Raw genomic sequence first — 20717 nt, forward strand, 5'->3', positions numbered from 1 at the left:
TGCAGGTCTCTCCTTGCAACAAGCGCTTAAAGAACTAACGTGCCTCCAGGGGGTCTCCACAGTGCACAGAGCCATTAGCGGGTATCTGCGATAAATCCATGAAATGAACATTACCTCACCTTCCCCCTAGAGAGGAGACTGATCAACCTCCTCCCCTGTGCAATCAGCAGTGCGGGCCAAGAAATCTAGGGTCTAACTTCTTGTTCTCCCTCTCCTCCCCCTTTAGCCTGAGTAACTCCCCCTGTTTGAGATGTCGTCCAGCGATAAGAATGGGGGCAGCCGGTCGAGCACCAGCAGCAGCCGCCTGCAGAGCAGGAAGCCCCCTGACCTCTCCATCACCATTCCACCAGTGGAGCTACAGGAGGAAAGCAACCCAAAAGTGGTAAGAGGGGGATCCCTGATGTCCCAATGCCTGTTAGTTCCCAGTGACCCAGGAGGGTGTGTTGGGGGAGCAGGGGCTTTCTTTGTAGCAGTGGTAAGGGACTAGGGAATGCTGCTCCACTGGGAGCATGGTCGAGCCCCAGCCCAGCACCCATCTCATGTCCCATTCTGATTAGATTCAGCCCTGAATGCTGCCGTTTCCCAGGGTGCTGCCCATCTGGTTGCTCAGGGTGATGTGCATTGACAGCCCATCTCCAAGGGGTTAGTTGTTCCCCCATTAGCTGCCCGTTATGAAGTGGCTTTACGGGGCTCCCTCCCCACAGCATTGCTCTTCATCCCTTCAGCCAAGGATTGGGAGCAGGAGCTGTCTAAGGGGCCTCGGATGTGCCAAAGGGTAGGTGGGTGGGGTGGGGGACTCAGTTTTGGATTGGAGTTCTTGAAGCTGCTCCTTGCTTCCCCATGCTAGCAGCACATCTGAAGGTGGGACCCTTCTGTCAAGCTCTTAATTTAATTTAAGGTCAAACATAGGGCATGCCTTGCGTGAACCCAAACATGTACGTAGGGGGTTGAGCCCTGGTGAGAAGTAGGTCAGTCTCTTGGCTGACAGCTCTGCTTCCTCCCGCCTCCCTTAACAGTGGGTTGCAGGGGGATCCCAGCTACACACAGAAATGTGTTCCCTTCCCCAGCTCTGCTCCTAACGGCTTGGCTCCTCTTCCAGCCTCTGAAAAACCCAGTGTATCAAAAGAGCGTGAGCCTACAGGAGCCCAGAGGGAAAAGGGATGAGAACACGTTGGAGAAACGTCCCGGCTTCCACAGACAGACCTCCCTGACCCAGAGCATCCGCAAGTAAGGAGCATGCAGCACTGGGCGTTACGGCACCACATGTCGGACGCTGCAGCACCTGGGACTAGGCTGTGGGGAGGGAGTTGAACAGATTTGGCTCCCTGCTTTTCTGGTCTCTGCCCTGGCTGCAGACGACGCGCTGCAGGACCAGGCGTGGAGTCAAAGCTGCGTGTGTTAGAATCAGGAAGCTGAAATAAGTTAACCAGGTCCCATGTTGGGTTTTCATCTGTTTTGTGTTTTGCCCGGCTAGTCGCTGTTCCAGGAACAATGCCAGTCTCCTCCATTAGAATTCAAACTTGTGCTTTTCACAGATCAGCACCAAAAAGCAAGAGGCCGTTTCTCCGTAGTATTTACGTGGGGCTTTCACAGGCGCGTTCACTTGTGCTTCTGTTTCAGCACCAAGCGAACAAGCCTGTTCCCAGTGCGGTGCAGGTACCAGCGATGTCGCCAAGAGGTCTGAATTTCTGGCATCCCCTGCTATTGCAGGCCTGGGCCCCTCCAGAGCAGAGGCTGCCAACTGAGCTAAACTATGGCAGGCTTCTGTGGGTGAAGTGGCTAGGCTGGGATCAAAGAACTCCTTTCACTTGTTGTGTGAATGGTTTGAACGTCGCATGCACCTTGTGTGTTCTTAGACCCTTAATGCCACATCCACGCTGCCATCAGGGGCGTGATTGCAGCACAGGGATCACATTGTAATGCACGTTTGGAACGACGAGCGGTGGCGGCAGAACCTTTGGATGTGAGAGGCCACCTTCCTGGATCCATGTGCAGAGCTCGCCCCAGCCCCCCCAGCGCAGGGAGCCCAGAATGAGAGCTGCATTGACAGTGGAAAAACAAGCAGCAATCACAGTCCGGAAGTTTGCAATGGGAAAGCATTTTGACATTGGGAAATTCACAGTGGGGCCCACTCTCATGCAAGTGTATAGCGCCATGAAGCGTATCCTGTTACGCAGGACTGAGACTCTTGGCATTGTGCAGGAGCTGCTAGTGGATGGATTTGCAGCAATGGGGTTCCTGAGCTGCAGTAGGGTGATGGACAGCACTCGTATCCCTATTTTGGCACCAGCCCACAGCAACAGAAAGGGCTACTTTTCCGTGATGATGCAAGTGTTGGTGGATCACCAGGGACGCTTCACTAATATCCGTGTGGGTTGGTCAGGGAAGGTGCATGATGCTCACCTCTTTAAGAACGCAGGACTTTCCCAAAAGCTGCAGGCAGGGGCATGCTTTCCTAACTGGCGGATGTTGAAATGCCAGTAGTGATTCTGTGTGACGCAGCCTATCCTCTTTGCTCCCATGGCTTGTGAAGCTGTGCACCAAAGGCTTGCTGTCTGAGAAGACCCATTCTGTTCTGGTGCATTTCCTGCTCCTTGTCCTGCTGGGACTCTCATGCCTTTTTCCTGTCCTCTCTCTCTTTCTCCATGCCATCGGGCATGTTGGCTCTCCAGCCCCCTTTGTTCATGGGCAGATGCAGCATTGACTTGTAGGATCTCACAGAACATGTCCTCCCTAGTCCTCTTCTTTCTTCTCCGCAAGGCCAGGCATTCTACGTGTGTGGATGGGTCACCCCCTCAATGCCACCAGGTCAAAATAGACCGATGTATCATTACATTTACAGTCACAACAGAAAGGGGAGAACCAACATCAAAACTCCCTCCCCTTATTCCCATAAATCCTTTTCATGAGAAATGCCCGGTGATGGTTGTGCTGTAGAGCACCTCAGCTCAGCCCCGCCCCAGCCATGGTGAGTACGGCCTGCAGGGGCGAGGAGTTGAATTTTCTGTTTCGTGAAGCTACAGAATTTCAGCCCGTATTCAGCATGGGTCTGAGTACAGGGCAAGGGCAGTAAATACTGGCACTGGCTTTCACAGGCAGTGGTGGTTTTTTGTCTGATATTTCACTTGGAAGGGGCACAATAGACCAGTGAGCCCAGCTGCTGTTGGAGTCCTGAAGCCACCTGGGCCCATGTGCCTCTGGCCTGTTTCAATGGTGCTAGTGGGACTCCTCCCAGATGGCCTGGGAAAGGTGTCCTTCTGCGGCCATGCCTAGAAACGCTAGGGAGAGGACTGCCTCCCTGACCATTACATCGCGATCTCTCCGGAGGATACGAGGGACATCCCTGTGTTCATAAACAGCTCCTATCCTCCCCTCCCACCTAACCCAGCAGAGGAATGAAAAGCAGCTGCCTGCGATTCCCTGCTTGTTGTACTGCTACCTCTTCATACAACGAAAAGTCGATAACTTGGGCATGGGCCGGGCACCAGCTTTAAATTTAAACGTCGTAAAGAAAAATGCATGTGCGCACTTCCCCAAGTTCCTTTCCCCTTCATCTGTGGGCTCATCCGTGCTCCCATGGCAGGACTGGCTAGTCTCCAGCCGAGTATTCAATGGGTCCTGGCTAGCAGCATGGTTGGAGTCCCCTGCTCTGTCCCCCCACCCCCCATGACGGGGATCGCCATCTCAGGCTCCTCGGAGGCATTGGCAGCATTCTGTGAGGTGCTGGTGGGATCTCTGGTGAGCAAGGCATGCAATTTATTGTAAAAGCGTCAGATCTCCGGTGCAGCACCAACTTGACTGTTGCCCTCCCCAGCCTTGTGGTATCCCTGGCGAAGTTCCTTCACTTTCTCACTGTCCTGCTGCTGATCCCTGTCTGCGTCAGAACTCTTCGCCTGCATTCCCCATGCAATCTGCTTGTAGATGTCCACGTGTCTGTGGCTGGTCCAAAGTTCTGCCTGCACAGCCTCTTCTCCCCACAGGCCCGGGAGATCCTGTCTACTGCAGGCACACTAGCTTGTCTACTACCTCGTGTGCATGGCGTTGGAATGGTCGTCTGGGCAGCTGCACACTGTGTGATGAAGTGGGACTTTCTGTAATATTTTTATGAATCCCTTGTGTGCCTCAGTTTCCCCTATATGCTGTGGTGTTACCTGGTGAGGGGAAAAGGACTGTTTGCTCTCAGGGCAGGCTCCGAGACATGGGTATTAATGCTGCCTGCCTGAGCTTGAAATGCGCCCTTTAAAAAAGACTGGCTGAGACCAACCTCCCGTCAATGGAGGATACAAGAGGAGGATGACAAATCCAATCACCCAGGGCATTGACACCTAGCCACCAAGGACCCAGCAGGAGGCAGATTTTCCCCACCTCTCCTCAGGGAAGCTGAGCAACGTTCCCCAGCTGGAGAACAAAGGATTGGAGAGGTGTGAGGTGAGGGGGTAAGAGCTGGCTGCTGGAAGGAGTCGAGGTTCTCATCTGGAAACTTACCCAGGAGGTCAGACCAGAGCCTGAACAATGGCGTTCACCCAGCTTGGCTGGGCTCTGGGCTAACCAGAACGGCCTACGCTTTAACCTTCCTTTCTCTGTGCTACTCTAAGGACTTCACTGTGCTGCAGTTGACTAATAAACTCAACTGTTTTTTGATACCCCTTTGTGTGTGTCCCTGTAAATGCTTGGGGAGGTGTATTAAAATCTGCAAAGTGGACAAGTCTCTAGCAGGGGTCTGTCTCGATTGGACTTGTTGAACAGAGCTTACAGTGTGAAGCTGCAGTGCTGAAGCCCAGAGGTTCAGCAGTAGAAGGAAATGAGGCCACATGGCTCACCCTGTAGGAAGAGAGAGACCCCTTGGGTCTGGCATGCTGAAGGGGTCCTCCGAGGACTGTTCCAAAGCTGGCAGTGTAGCACTGAGTCTCTGGATCCATGATGCACACAACTAAGGTGATCAACTAGGTTTGCTCATCCAGGTGGGCAATCAGGAAAAGTCAATTCAAAAATACGCAGGGCTTTTAAAGGAAATGTGGTGGGCTTCCAGTCTCTGAACCCCGACAGTGGAGTTTACAATTGTGACCAGAGCAGTCACTGTTGCAGGGAATGGGGCATTGTGGGACAGCTGCTGGAGGATCTGTTAGGATCGACACAGGTCGTGCAGTATCTACACTCACTGTGTTGACCTAAGTAGGTCAATTAAGGCTCTTCGCCATTCGGAGGTGGAGGGGGACGGTGGTTTTATTACATTGTCATAATGGGGCACTTACATGAATCGGAGACACATTTGAGTGTAGACACTGGCATAAAGAGGTGCACTGCAAAGCGATTTATGTCAACCTAATTCTGTATTGTAGACCAGGCTCCAGGTGCAATCACAAACCCCAGATGCAGTGTGGACAATATCCGAAGTTGCTTACGGCTCTGGAGGTGGTAGTGGTGGTGTCTGAGAGGTGGACGGTGTAAACGGCCCAGAGATGGTCTATTTCAGATACTATTTTGCACTCCAATTCTGTATTTAAATGACTTGCCATGTTCTCTGTCATGTGGACTTAGTCCCTTTGCACAGCGGCCTTTACATTCCTCCAGCAGAGATGGGCCCTATGTTTCTCTCAACGTTTGCTTCTGCAGGGGGACAGCCCAGTGGTTTGGTGTCAGCAGTGACTGGGAGGGAAAGCGGGAGCACTGGCAACGCAAGAGCCGGCAGCACTGCAGCATACGATATGGCAAGCTCAAGGCTCCCTACCGAGACATGGAGCTACCCAGTCAGGAGGTGCCCTCCTTCCAAGGCACCGAGTCACCGAAGCCATGCAAGCTGCCCAAGGTAAAACTCAGTGGTGTGACGGGTTACCTCCCCACCCCACCCCCCCCACACACACACACCGGGATGCCACCTGATGTACTGGGGTCCCACTGAGCCTGCCCGTTCCACCAGCCTGGGCTCCCTCACCCTGTCCTGTGCCAGGCCCTCAAGTCTCCTCTGGCACACACCCAGGTAGGGCCACACCCAACTGCAGAAAGACACAGACACTGAGATCAGTTCTGTGTGGGAAGACTCTGCTCAGGGATTGCCCAGTACTCAAGTGCACAACCCCTTTGCAATGTAAATCCCAAATTGTATTGTCTGTGCTGCGCAGAAATCTGTACAGTGTAAGCTCATGAAAATTGCCGCCTCCCTCAATGTGGAGAAATATATGCTCTCCCCCTCCCCGTTATGAATTGCACAAACTGGGTTTTAGAAAACAAAACCAGTTTATTAACTACAAAGGATAGATTTTAAGTGGAGCGGAAGTGCCCGGCCGGCGGCGCAGGGTCCAGAGGCATGGGGGCTGCCCGAAGCCAGTAGCGCTCGGGCAGCTAGACTCTTACAGAGTCAGGGAGCACAGCAGGCACCGGAGCCTGCTCTAAGGTAAGCCAGGGATGCCGGAAGCTGGGAGTATTTTTCCCGGACATGTTCGGCTTTTTGGAAATTCCCCCCGGACGGGGGTTTGATTACCAAAAAGCCGGACATGTCCGGGAAAAACCGGACATATGGTAACCCTAGGGTTCAGTCCTGGCAGAAAACCCACTCACAACAGGGTTCACTTGCATAATACGTATCTTTATGTCTCCCTTTTCTCTTACGTTCATGTGCACACGGAGCTGAAAACCGAACCTAGTTCACTAACTTCTGCCTCTCTGTCCATGTGACTCTAAGATCGTAGACCCTTTGGCCAGAGGCCGTCCATTCCGGCATCCGGATGAAGTCGATCGTCCTCGGACCCCTCACCCTGTTCTACCACCCCAGACGCCTGGAGTTCTCTCCCTGACCTCCTTCACCAGCGTGCGGTCGGGCTACACCCGTTTGCCCCGTAGGAAGCGGGAGTCTGTCGCCCACATGAGCTTCAGGGCAGCTGCGGCTATCCTCAAAGTGAGTTCTGCTTGTGAATGCGTTCCCAGCTGAGCTGCTGCCTAGTGAACCTTCCTCAGAGACTCGTCCAGAGCACCCTTATGTCCTGTCCCTTGTGTGGTCTCAGGATCTGAACTGGAGCCCTTACTAAGGTTCTCCCAGGGCTCTGCAAATGCAGTCATTTTCCCCCCCACGACACTTAATGCAAGACCATTTGCCATTGCATTCTGGGACACTTTGCAGACCCCAAAATTTTTGTTTTGATACTTTTGCAAAATGTTTTGTTTGGACAACATACGCAATGTCAATCGACATTGCAGTGCTTTATTTTAAGTGGAATTTTAGTTAAGAAGTTAAATGGTTTGAGTGAACAATGAACTGTTTTAAGCAAATCAGCGTTGAACGGCGACCCTTAACATGTGAAGATTTTTCTGATTTCATTGCAAACATTGCATAAAAACCTAGTCATGGGTGGAGTTTCTGCTGGGGCCCGTTAACAGACCTGCTCTGTACTAGAGAATAACCTGGTTTCACAGGCAATATGAGCCGATGTGGCTCACCTTGTAGACAGAGGTGGTTGAAAATTTTCTGACAAAAGAGTTTTCCATCAGACCATGCTGATTTGACAAAATCACAACACTTTACTGGAATGTGGTGTTTTCACTGACATTTTCATGGCGCCATGATGGAGAATGTTAATTTTGAGAAGGCCAAAATGTTTAGACAATTTTGGAGATTTTGACTTTTGGGCCCAATTTCGGATAAAACCAGATTTCAGAATCTCTCTAAATTTTCTGCAGGATGGAAAGGCCAGTTTTGATTCGCTCTAACCATCGAGTTTGGCGACACTGGCGTTTTGAGCTATGTTTTAACATGTTAATGTACATTACTCTGCAGCAAGGCAGTTAAGCTCTGGAACAGGCTTCCAAGGGAGGTTGTGAAATCCCCATCACTGGAGGTTTTCAAGAACAGGTTGGACAAACACTGTTCAGGGATGGTCTCAGTTTGCTTGGTGCTGCTTCAGCACAGGTGGCTGGACCTGGTGACCCTGGAGGTCCTTTCCAGCCCCACATTTTTCTGACGCTGTGACAGAGTTCTAGTGTGGGCAGGACACACGTTTGTTGTGTTTAGCTCGAGGCTGGAGTGTGATGGCTGCACTTGCCTTTGTACTGCGTTCTAATCTCTGATCCAACGATGAAGGTGTTTGTGTGGCTGGTACATAACTGGGATTCTGAGGCATGTTATGGAACCATCATTGCTTATGTACTGCTGGGTGTTTGCGGAGGTGCATGCAACACTCTGCAAACCTCCCCGACAGAGATCTGAAATGCTGACGGCTTCCTTCTTGGGGAAATCTGTGTGCAGATTCCCGGCCATCAGATTAATCCGCTTGGCCTTCAGCCCCAAAACTGCCTCCTGGTCCCATGCTATAGTTTGGCAAGGTACAGCTTTACTAGTGCATTTCATCACCCAGTGTTTTGCCTTTTCCTCCATGAAAGGGACGTTCAGTTTTGGAGCCCTCGGCATCGAAACAGAGAGGCAACAAGCGGAGCTTCCTGTATCCCAGCATCCTGGATGAGGACATGGTGGATGCTGCAGATACGCTGGACTCCTCATTCTTCAGTAAGGCAAGCATGGTTCCATGATATCCTAGCTTCACCCCCTCTCCCCTGCGGCTTTTCATTGGGGCTGAGTCACCAGGTCTTGGACCCCCTGGGGCTGGTAATGTGAGACCCCGGACTGGCTCTGCTGAGACTCCAGTCTGTGCATGTTGATGGAAACAGGGGCTTCACTTCCCTAGCTGTGATATTTTGATTTACACCAGTGTAAATTTCCCCTCTCTTCCCCCTTTTTATTTTAAATCTTTCTGACACTGGTGTATGGCATCCCAGGCTGTTACCCTACAGGTCCTGTGCCCCAGAGAGCTTTTACTGCTTGGGACACTGACCTTGCCTTCTATCGCCCAACTCCGAATAATTCCCCCGCCCTCTCAATCACACTCTGTTACACCCAAAACAGTGAAAACAGCATGTTTTCACTGTTTTGGGGGTGGGGGGGGGGTTGCTTAATATGCTGGGAGTGAGTTCAGTTTTGAGTAGCAGGGGGCCCAGAGGCTACAGTCTCTATTAGCAAGCAAAGGGGGAAATACACCTTAATTATAGTCACTGGTTTCTCCCTACGTACGTCCTATCCCACAGCAGCAATACTCAGCCACATCTGCACCACCGGCTAGGTCAGCACAGTTATGGTGCTCAGGGATCTAGACTTTCATACCCCTGAATGGTGTAGCAAAGTCAGCTTAAGCTTTAAGCGTGGCCCAGGCCTTCGGTCTGATTTAGATTGTAAGGTGTGCGAGGCTGGGACTGTTTGTACAGCACCTAGCACAAAGGAGCGTCAATCTCCGCTGGTCCTTAGACACAACTGTAATAAAAATGATTGTAATAGAGTGTCTCCAGCGCTGCAGAACCCAGATCTGCTGTAAGTTCTTGGGACAGGAACCATGGCTTTTCCTTGCCCGATTTGTAAGACCCTGTTAGTGCTCGGTGAATCAAGGATCAGATACCACAATGCTGCGCTAAGCATAAATCTCTCCATAGAATTAATGGTTGATCGTCCCCCATCATCCCACAAGGCCCTGTCCTGAAGTCAGGTCTGAGCCAGGAGCAAGTCTGGTTGGAGCACCATCTGGATCACTCCTTTGTCTGAGCTAGGCCATCACCCGCATGTCTCTGCTGTGTCCCTCACAGATAGGTGCGCACGAGGAGATGTATTCCATGCCGGACGACGTGTTCGAATCGCCCCCCCTCTCAGCCGCTTACTTCCAAGGGCTTCCTCACCTGGACGGCGCCCGATCCTCTGAGGTGGAGCAACCTGTTCTGTGAGTATCGGTTCTGGTTCGGGGCTGTGCCGCAGAGATTTGCCCGGTGCCCCTTAGACTGGACATGTGCTGTCCTGGATATTCTGTTCCTAGGTAGCTTCTGAACTGGCCCATTGCACTGAATGGTGCTGGGGTGGGGAGCTGGGCTAGCTATCCAGCGGGGACTTGGCCCCATCCCTTTCCCTGGCAACTCCTTTCACTTCTGGCACCACTGGCCATGCTGTGATGAGGCCTTGCATGAAAGGGGAGTAAAGGATTTAACTCCACCTCTTTGAAGGGAATTGAATTAAATGCTTCTCACTGCAGGAAGGAAGGTGTCGGGGTCTCGGTGTCGGCAGTCCCCGGTCCCAAGAGAGGCAAGCGGATCGCTTCCAAAGTGAAGCACTTCGCCTTTGACCGCAAGAAGCGATACTACGGGCTGGGGGTGGTGGGCAAGTGGCTGAACAGGACGTACCGCCGGAGCATCAGCAGCGTAGTCCAGTCTCAGCTGGAGAACACAGACAGTCACAGGTGAGGGCCGAGCTCCGGCTGGATGGGGGGGATGCGGTTATAATGGGCCGGGCTGATACTAGTGCTGCCCCGTATGTAAACGCTGGGCCTGGCTTTTGATGTTGGCTGGTGTGGAGTTACTCCTGATTCTCGCCAGGGGAGCGAGATCAGGATCGGGGCCCACGCTCAGTGGTTCCAAACACAGCAGGGGAGCTCTATTCGCTTAAGTTCCAGCGCCTTTGCGGGCCCCTCATCTCAGCAGATATCCTCCCAGACGAGGAGCTGCGTTGGAGAGGGGGGTGGTCAGGGAAAGGACTCTGATGACTTGACTTCCATTTTAGTGGTCGTGGATGTAAAATGTGCCTTGCACTGGGGTTGTGAAATGCTAAATAAGGCAATCCCAACAGCAGCTCAGCCAATGCGCCTCCAAACCCAACCTGCATATCCCTGTCCTGATCCTCTTCTACATCTGCCCTGCCCTGCCATGTCCCCGCTGTGTCAGATGTGGGCATCTCCAGCCTACTGGTTTAACGCGAGTGAAGGTTGGCAGGGACGGAGCTACTCAGTCTGTGACAAGTGACCCTTGTTTGTGTTTCCCTTCCCCTCCCCAGGCCGTATTTCACCTATTGGCTCACCTTCGTCCATATCATCATCACCCTGCTGGTTATCTGCACATATGGCATCGCGCCAATCGGGTTTGCCCAGCACGTGACGGCAGAGTTAGTAAGTTTCGTCGATACTGGCTGTGCCCATTTTGGGGTCTTGGTGCTGTCTGGCCTATCAGGTCCCTTGGGCTAATGACACCTCTGGCACTGCCTGTCTCTCTGGGGAATCCTGTCTCCAATACCAGGACTCCAGTAGCTGATTTAAAGCAAGTCTGTTGCCCCAGCTCTGCTGAATGCCAGCAAAATGGGGATTATCCCATGCAGGCTTAATTCTCCAGCATCTCTCTGTGTGCAGTTAGCCAGGTGGCTCCCTTTCTCTCCTAGGTACCCAGGCACTGAAAGGAAGGCAGTAATTAAGTTTCCTGGGAAGATGGCCAACACTTATTCTTTCCTGTAATCTATTTTCTCCTCTTAACCTCACAGTCTGGAAAAAGCAGCCCCTTGTTCAGTGGGTGGTAGTACATGTACAGACAGACTTGAATGGCTTTGGGAGTGATGGGTTACCAGGTTTAGCATCTTTGTGACTCCATATCAAACATGCTCAGTTTGTGAGCAACAGGAACGTCTTTCCCCCTCCCTGATCGCCCTGAAATCCAGCCTGGGATCTCGGTAGCAAGGATGGGCCAGTGGATAAAGCACTGGACTGGGACTTGGGAGACATGAGTCAAATTCTCAGCCCTGCCACTGTCTTCCTGTGTGACCTTGGGCAAGTTACTTGATCGTCTGTTTCTCCTTCTGTAAAATGAGGTAGCACTGCCCTACCTCAGAGGGGTGCGGAGAGGCTAAAATCTAATAATGATCATGAGGTGAGGCTGCACAAGTAGAAAGACTTGAAATGAAGCTGGTCTTCCCTTGCAGGCCAAGTTATTCTCTAAATTACACCTGGGCAACACAATGAAAGCTCATGTGTCGTTAAGGACCTTCACTGTTCTGTGACCCAAAGAGAAGCCAACCTGACTCTTGGATCCCAGGCTGAGTTTGCAGGGCTGGCAGTTGGAAAAATCCATCTTGTTAAACCTTGGGTGCTTTTTGTTGTGAATTACTCCGTGTGACTTTTAAATGTTGTGCCCACTTGGCAGGTGCTGAGGAACAAAGGTGTGTATGAGAGTGTGAAGTACATCCAGCAGGAGAACTTCTGGATTGGCCCGGGCTCGGTAAGGGACATGTCTAGGTTGGTTTTTTCCCTCTCCTCCTTTGCCCCGCAGGAGACAGAGGAATTTACACTTCGGTGCAGAGGGAAGGAGAAGCGAGGTTCTGACAGCTGCTGTCCAAACGTCCCTTGCACACCATTTTATCTAGCAGGTCAGGCCTGACCTATTGCAGCCCCGTGCTGTTCCATCTCTGGGTTCTCTCTCAACTCCCATCTGTGTTGCTGATAACTTGTTGTGATGTGGCTCAGCCCACGGAGTGCTATAGACTGTGACAGTTCTTGGGGTACCCTGGACTGAGAGCCCTCTTGTTACCCCTAGTCTTGCCTGGGTGTTAGCTCCTCACCCCACCAGACTTTCAGCCACTCGAGTGCTCTCCTTGAGGCTATCCCAGCCCCATCTGCCTTGCAGGATAATAGGTGCACCCAAGTCCCTGGGAAGCACTCCCCTGGGATATCCAGCCCATGACACTGGCTACTCACAGAATCCCAGCTCCTCTGCCCCAAAGGTGCAGTGTACCCCAGTTTTCCCTTAAACCACCACTCCTGCATAACACACAGCACTTTAATGGCACAAAAAATGGCTTGTAGCAAATTGTATTGCGTTTCAGATCGACCTGATCCACCTGGGAGCCAAGTTCTCCCCTTGCATCCGCAAGGACCAGCAGGTTGAGAAGCGCATTCAAAAAGAGAGGGACCAGGAGCGTAACTCGGGCTGCTGCGTCCAAAACGACAACTCGGGCTGCATCCAGACTCAGCGAAAAGACTGTTCGGTGAGTGCACTCGGCTGCCTATCGCCTACGGGACCAGGAAACCTCCAGGAATCCCAAGGAGAGCTGCAAGACTAATGCAGACAGGGCTTTGGGGTGGGTACAGTATGGGGGAGGGGGAAGACTGACTTCTTGCTGTGATGAGGTCACGGAAGGAACCAGGAAAGATACCCGCTGGTGAAGAACCAAGAGAGTGGTGAGGCAAGGTGGGGTTTGAGTGTAAAGTGGTGCTGACCTCTGGCCTTGTCTCGTTATAAGTGAGTGTTGTTAGGAATCAGGACCTCCCTTCTGAGGGCACCATTTGCATTTCCATCCATCTTTGTGCCTAATGCTCTCCGCAAGCTAAGACTCTTAAGTATGAACAATGCGGGAAGCGCACTGTACTTGCCTTATTCTTATGCTTCTGCGTATTAACACTGCAGAGACTATTAAACACACAGATGGGAAGGAAACGTAAGAGGAGCTCATCAGATGGGAAGTTCTGATTCAGTTCACGCCATCTCAGAGACCCATGAACCTGAAAACTAAGAAACTAGACTGGATGTTTCATACCCCTGCTTTATGCAGCTAGTGGGACATACACCATATTGAATCACTTTCCATGATCACTGCAAGATTAATACCTGCCTTCTATGTGGCATTTTAGATCCCCTCTAATCGTGCTTCTAATTAACCCACATCACTTATTTCTTAATTCCTGTACCCATCTGTGTGCTGAGTTACTCTTTTCTTGGAATCTTCCATGTTCGCTGCACCAGGCACGATGATAGAGCAGCAGGTGCTCCTTCTGACCAACTCTGCACCTGGTACTGCTCTTCCTGGCCGCATGCTGCAGAGATGACTTGAAACCTTATGCATCTACATGCATACTGGTGGTCTTGCACAGCAACTGGCAGTGTGCGGGGCTCATTTGGGTGTCATGTCACGTTGCTATGCCACCAGGGGAGACAAATTCAGTTGCTCTCTGAAGATGTTTTCTTCAAGTTGGCCCACTGGATGGACAGCAGCTAATGTGCTAAGCAGATTTGTGTTGGGGTCAAACGCTGGCAACGAAGTCGTGAATGACATATGCAAGAAATTAAACACCATATTGCTTCCATTTAAATAACATGAATTATGACTAGGGGTGCTGCCACGGATTCTAAGACTTGTGTAATGCTTAGGGGTGATTTCTTGCATCTGATTTCTTTCACTCACTTTTTAGAGAACATCCTAAATAAAACAAATTGATTTTTAATTCAATTGTTTTTCCCCAATGTGAGTCTTTTTAATGTTGTGATAGCTATCCACTACAGGGTAGGGGAAAGGGAATTAGGGGGAGCTCACCCAGAGGACAGGAAGCATCTCACTAAAACAGCCATCCAGGAGGCGATATACGATGCCAGGATGGCTCTTCAGCCCAGGCGGGTGGGTGTTTGGTAGTGCAGAGAGGATTGTGAGGTCTGACTGAATAGACCCACGTTTGAATAAACTGGTTTGAACACATCAAATCTGTGTATCTGTTTAACAACTAAAAAACCCCACTCTCCAAATTCCCGTTCTCTGGAACTGCAGGAGACGTTGGCTACTTTCACAAAGTGGCCAGACTCTAACTCCCCGACGATCCTTGGCAATTCCAGCTGGAAGCGAATGTCCGGGGCTGTATGCCATCAGGACCCCAGGTATGGGCACCTTTCCTGGGAAAGTGGAGGGGACAGGACAGGATGGGTTGTTGAATAGGAATGAGGGATTGGAGGCAGGCCGTGATATGTCTCCATGTCTGCAGGGTGGTTTGGGAACCATATACCATGGGTGGAGGTGGGTGGGTCTTGGGTTCGGTATTTCCAGCTCTACTAGAAAAGGGTTGTACTAAGGGAGAATGTTCATGCCCATGGTACCTTGCATCTGAGGATCTCAAAGCACTTTTCCAAACACACACGTGCTCTATTTTAAAGATAGGGAAGGGGAGACAGGTAACTGAAACAGTCTTGCCTGCGCGCTCTCTGAAAGTTGGTATCAGCTAGAAGTAGGACCCAGAAGTCCTGACTGCCAGTCTTGGTCTGTAACCATGTCTGTCTGTTTGTCGTAATTAATGGTGAGACAGAGGAGAGATGAATTTACCTATTGGATGTTTACATTTGTGTGCACGTCACCAGGGCCTCTGGGCGTGTGACATGGTACACCCAAGAGCACATTAAACTGTCTGTGTTAGGCAGCGCCCAGTCCCCTTCCTTGTACTGCCGCAGTCCGCCTGGACATGGTGCGTAGTAAAGTCTGACACTCCTAGACCAAAGAGAATGAAGTGGGGACTCTGCACTGAGGTGGGAGGGGAGAGAAGCTACCCAGACCCCTACGAGTGCCCGTCAAGGACTGTCCGCGAAAGGCTCTGGGCTGTCAGAGGGTCCCAGACAAAGGGTGCACCAGCAGAACCCTTCCTCACTGATTGCTCCATCCCCACAGGACGTGCGAGGAGCCGGCCTCCACTCCGCCTCACGTCTGGCCAGATGACATTACCAAGTGGCCGGTAAGGAATCGCCAGGGAATATTTTGCTGTTTCCCTTCCCGTTCATCGCCGGAAATGCCCATAGCGTTCTGGGAGGGGCCTCCTGGCCTAGAAAGGCAGAGAAATAAAAGGCACTTGTCTTTTGGCCAAGCTGGGGAACGCTTGTGACCAGAGACGTGCTAGCTTGAAGAGAGGAAGGCCCTGGATGTAGCATACCCCAGCGTGCTGGGTCTGGGTGGTAGAACTCCCCTTTGCCTGCTGTCCATGAGCACTTGTGCCCTCAGCTGCAGGGACCAGTATGTGCGTCTCTCCCATTCTCTAACCAGTTCTTCACTCTTCCTTTTAGATTTGCACCTATCAAGCCAAAAACAACCACACAGGCTTTTTGCACCTGGACTGTGAGATCAAAGGGAGACCGTGCTGTATCGGTACCAAAGGCAGGTAAGCTGCGCCCATGCTCCTCCAGGCAGCATTCCTGTTGCGACTGGACCTTGCCATGCCACTGGCTAAGCTCCCTATTCTATTCATCGCGTTAGTCTTGTGTTACACGGGTAAAGGAGAGGGGAGAGAGCCAAGGGCTCATCTGAGACAACTGCTCTGGACCCAGTGGGGTAAAGCTCATTCCCACTGGCTTTGCATATCTGACTCTGTCGTTATCCCTCTGGGTACATGTAGGATGTCCATGTGCATGGAAACTGCTATTGGACTACTCTGCCCTTGGAGACCAGTGTCCTGGGGCTATGCCTTATCATACGAGGGTTTGCGTCTTCGGTTAACTTCCTTGGGATCTTTTTTGGAAAAGATGCTTCCTTCTGGGACATACCCATTGTTGGCCAGTCATTGACTTAAGGCCCCTGTAGGTCTGCTGTGATGGGCAGAGAGCCCTTCTTGGGAAAGGCAGAAAATGCCACAGTGCATTAAGCCGGGAGCTGAGAGTTTCAGCCAAACCCTTTAAATGCAGCTAGACTAAAATGAACCTGGATAGACTCCTCCATCTTAGCCCTGGGCGGAGGGGAGGATAAACAAGGATCTGGGCTTTAAGAGTGAAGGAGAAGGGATCCCTGCATGAAGTGACCCCACCTTGTCCTCCTTTGCGCTAGCTGCGAGATCACTACGCGGGAATACTGCGAGTTCATGCACGGCTACTTCCACGAGGAGGCAACTCTCTGCTCGCAGGTGAGCCGAGCCTGGGGCCGCTGGGTTGGAGAAATGATGCGCGCGGGGGGAGGGGGCGCCTAACGCTCAGCCTGTGCTTTCCTGAGCTGAATGCTTTGAGCCAATGGTCAGGCTGGCCGTGTATCTCCATGAGACCACGAGGTGGGGGCCAGCTGCCTTGAAGAGCTGGGCCCGCACACAGCTCGGTGGTGGCTGGGAATAAAAAGGGCTAGATTCTTGCTGGTCCCAGGCAGAGCAATCCTAGGGACGAGGGCATGCTCGGGGAATGACAAGAGCCTGATCAATAAAGCAGCATCCGGCCCTGAAGCAGCCTGCAATGGTATCGCAGTACCTAGCAGGCAGGAAAATGCACTGTCTGGGTATCAGCTTGGGTGCCAGAGAAGTCCATTCACCCCGTATCTATGCTGGGCACCCATGCTGCCCTGGTGCTTTGCCCCTTAACTTGTGGGAGTCTCACTCACCTCTGACCTGACCCATTCATGGTGGGGTCTTCAATGAATGTACCACGGGCAGGTCGAAGCTGCTTTGCTGGACCTGATCAATAGCCTGAGAACGTGCTTTGCGATGAGTCGGCATCGCCTGTGCTTTTCCTCTCCAGCCTCCGTTCTCCCTAAAGACTCTGAGATGTGGCCGTGAGCCAGCACTGCTCGTTTCACCCTGTGGCGCTTTCCCTTCTGTTTCAGGTCCATTGCTTGGATGATGTGTGTGGCCTCCTCCCCTTCCTGAACCCAGAAATCCCCGATCAGTTCTACAGACTCTGGCTGTCCCTTTTCCTTCACGCCGGGTAAGAAGCAGGGTGGGTGGGGTGGGGATCCTCCATTTGTCCAAGAGCCTCCCTTTGCAGCTTTGCCTCTGCCTCTGGCAGGCCCAGTGATGTTCACGCAATCAAACGAAGTGTCCTGGACCAGGATGTGACTAGCGGTTGGACAGTGGCATGTCCATTGGTTGAGCCACTCTCTCGTTACTCCCTGACGTGACAGATGCTATGGGTAAAGGGTTAATGAAGAACAGCATGAAACTGCATTTTCCCCCACCCAGCCTCCAAGAAGGAAAATGTGCTTGTCCCTGCACCCAAACGGTCCCCTAGCGTCGTCCTTCAGCTGCCAATCCTGACTCCTCTGCCGGGACACCACTTGTAGGAAATGAGTTAGGTTTTGATTTAGATGAAGCCTGAGTAGCTCTAATCCCTGCTGTGAGTGGGCGATGGAGTGGGGTGAGAGGGAATGGGATAGGTGCAGGGGGTTGCAGACTAAGCATTTGTGTGTATATTTCCATAGGATAGTTCACTGCCTGGTATCCGTAATCTTCCAGATGACAGTCCTCAGGGATTTGGAGAAGCTGGCAGGCTGGCATAGGATCTCAATCATCTTCATCCTCAGCGGCATCACTGGCAACCTGGCCAGTGCCATCTTCCTTCCATACCGGGCAGAGGTAAGGGTGCTCTGAGACTGGGGGGGTTGCCACTGTCTCTCTAGCCCTGCCAGCTTTCGGCACTCTCTCCATCAGAGGCAAAGATCAGAGAGATGGGGCTGTGTAAGTACCCAGCCAGAGATCTAGGGCCTTGCGAGGGAGTGACCGTTAACAGCGTTTAGTGCGGCTGCAAGGTGCTGGTTTGACGTCCCTGTGGGCTGAAGCCCTCTAGCTATCCACAGAGCAGGTACAGTACAGGCTCCAAGTGCACCAGCTGCCCCGCTCTGCCCTGTCGATGAACCTCAGGCTGCCCCTTCTCTGGGGACCAGCTGTGAGGGTGAAAAAGCCAGGTCAGGCCTTGGCCTCCCTGCTCAGGCTACGAGTCTGAAGCACATGGAATAACCCGGAGACCCAGCAATGGCTTAATGTGCGGGAACTGCCTGGCGGCTCTGCGTGGCAGGTCCCACGTACACTGGTCCATTCTGCCCTCCATACAGTGTGTGATGTGGGACTGCTCTCAGGTTGGTGGCCTGATCTCATTTAACATTCTCCCCCGTGGGCATTCAGTCAGCAGCTGTTTTCCCTCGTACCCTTTGCCCTTTCTGTGCCTGACGCTGCTCGTCACACCGCCCAGCTGCTCAGAGAAGAGCTGAGAGGACACCTCCGTCGGCTGCTTGTAACAGGCAACTTGGCCCCCGGGCTCCTGGCCCAGACCCAGAACGTGGGCTCGGTAGCCTGTGATGCAAAGGAAATGGATAACGGGATTAGCCACCGCAGCAGGATGGAGAGAGCGGGGAGAGAACTGGTGGTAGCGGTCCAGCTTTCTCGACTTCTTAAACCGATTGCTCTAGCGCCTGAGCTGAGAAGGGAGGTTTTGGAGGAATTAATAAGTGACCCCAGTCTGCAAGGCAGCTGCTGCCTTTCGTTCATTCTTCCTCCTCGCTGCTTCCACCCGCCCACTGCCCAACCTGTTTGGGGGGGAGGCGGGGGGGTCACCCACCGCACAGCCTTTTGCCCACTCAGAGGTACCTTCCTTCGAGCTGTCTGCCCATTTTGCCACAGGAAAGGGGTGATTGCTGTAGAGATCAGGTAAAACCACCCACGCCTTCTAGGCTCCAAGCCCCTCCCTGGGTAAAGGGGAGAAGAGCCAGCAGCATCCGTCTGAGCCGTGTCCTGGGCTTTTACAGCCCAGTGAGAGGTGGGGGTGCTTGGCACCTCAACTCTAGTCCTCAGCGCCCAGTGCCCCAGTTCAGGATTGGGGCCCCACTGTGCTAGGTGCTGGAGGAGGCGCTTACAGTGGGAGGATGATGGTTTTTAAGGATGCTCTGTAGCTATCTGCTTCGGCACTGACTTTCCAGGTGTAGCTGCCCCTCCGGGGCAGGGGAGTTTATTCTTTCTTCTCTGTCATGGGAGTGGGGGGGGCTTCCTGAGCTCTGAACTGCATTGGCGCATACATATGGGGACAGTCGCCCAAGGTGTGAACACCTAGGGTTATAGCTTAGAACTGGTTCCTTTTTAAAACCGGAGTCGACATTGAGTGTAGACTAGTCCAAGGTGAGCAAAGGGCATATTTCAGCTAAACCACATAAATCTTCATCTTTCTCCAGACTCCTTGCTAGTGGGGATCGGGCCTTGATTTCTCCCATCAGTCATAATCCAGGAGTCCTAGGTACAGTAACCTGATTAAAGAGAGAGAGTCCAATCAAGTTTTCAGTCTGAGTTGCGGCTGACCCATGTGTCCCCTTTACTTCCCTGATGCGCTGGGGGTGCAGCCTGGCCCTAATCCACTTCTGTCTCATGTGCAGGGTTTGCACGTGCCACGCCGTCCCATGTACACGCACGTGAGCGTGCATGCACCCTGCGGGTTTACACACCAGGCAGATGGCTAATCTGTCAGCAGAATTCTCATGGGCTTTGCATTAGATCACACGCACGTAATCCCTTTGATTGGGTCTCAGGGTGATTGTCTGAGTTAGCCTGCGGGGCGGGCTGGAGACCGAGCTTGCTGGGGGGTGGCTGCTGAGTCACCAGTAGTACTGACTTCTCTGGAAACCAGAGCACTGAACTCTCCGTTTCTATGGCCACTTCCCAGCAGGTCTGAGCAGCGCCAGGCACCGGGGCTCTTGTCCCAAGCCGCCAATGGGAGCGTTAGGTTAATTCTTCCTTCCCCGTCCTCGCTGCTCCTCTGCTTCACCTCGGTCATCCCCACCCCTCTGATGTGCAGAGTAGGGGGAGCACTGCTGGTCCGTTCCCTTTGCTGGGTCTCTTCCTGTCTCACCCACCTGCACCAGTAACAGGTTCTGCCCTTGGATGAAACAGAATCCAACTCACCCTCCCGCGGCTGTTTGCTGCCTGTGATAAATTACAGGCGTCTTGGGAAAGCTGATCGCTGTGCTAGCTGGATGCACCAAAAGCTGTCTGGAGCACCATTGGCTCGAGCTGGATATTTGTCTTTAACTTGGTGTCTCTAGCGGTAAAGCAAAAGCAAGTGACAAGACAGAGCCCAGGCCACAGGGGAGCAGTTTATTGCTGTTTCACCTCAGGATTTAAACGAAGGACAGCACGTGTCAAAATAGTTGACTGAGCCCTTGCTGTGGTTTATCTAGTCCCAGCCCTCTGTCTACACACTAGCAGACAAAGCCTGGGAGTGGAAAGAGAGGCACCAAGAGAGCAGTGACTTGCCCAAGGTCATCCAGCAAGTCAGTGGCGGAGCAGGGAATAGAGCCTGGTTCTCCTGATTCCCATGGTGCCCTAACCACTGGACCACGTTGCTTTTACTCCTGTAACTGAATTTGGTTTTAGTGGGACCCACTGTAACTCCCATCTTTA

At 52.4% G+C, this 20717-nt stretch overlaps 1 protein-coding gene across 4 annotated transcripts in view; it reads left to right on the plus strand.

The window, feature by feature from the left end:
• The window catches only part of RHBDF2 (rhomboid 5 homolog 2), an 80303-nt gene that overhangs the window by 55959 nt on the left and 3627 nt on the right, over positions 1-20717 (plus strand). For 3 of the 4 annotated variants that reach the window (XM_024101669.3, XM_065563399.1, XM_008163877.4), the window contains 16 exons: positions 227-382; positions 1100-1227; positions 5614-5806; positions 6680-6892; positions 8371-8499; positions 9619-9749; positions 10056-10259; positions 10850-10961; positions 11983-12057; positions 12662-12823; positions 14375-14481; positions 15260-15323; positions 15649-15743; positions 16403-16478; positions 17162-17262; positions 17756-17909. In XM_024101669.3, the coding sequence (XP_023957437.2) occupies positions 251-382; positions 1100-1227; positions 5614-5806; positions 6680-6892; positions 8371-8499; positions 9619-9749; positions 10056-10259; positions 10850-10961; positions 11983-12057; positions 12662-12823; positions 14375-14481; positions 15260-15323; positions 15649-15743; positions 16403-16478; positions 17162-17262; positions 17756-17909 (2076 nt within the window). In that variant the 5' untranslated portion in view covers positions 227-250. Of the gene's footprint in view, positions 1-226; positions 383-1099; positions 1228-5613; positions 5807-6679; positions 6893-8370; positions 8500-9618; positions 9750-10055; positions 10260-10849; positions 10962-11982; positions 12058-12661; positions 12824-14374; positions 14482-15259; positions 15324-15648; positions 15744-16402; positions 16479-17161; positions 17263-17755; positions 17910-19495; position 20717 lie in introns of those variants that run through there. The other variant, XM_065563400.1, reaches the window with a different exon arrangement.

The sequence above is a fragment of the Chrysemys picta genome, chromosome 12 (genome assembly GCF_011386835.1).
Source record: "Chrysemys picta bellii isolate R12L10 chromosome 12, ASM1138683v2, whole genome shotgun sequence".
In the NCBI taxonomy this organism is placed as follows: domain Eukaryota; kingdom Metazoa; phylum Chordata; order Testudines; family Emydidae; genus Chrysemys; species Chrysemys picta.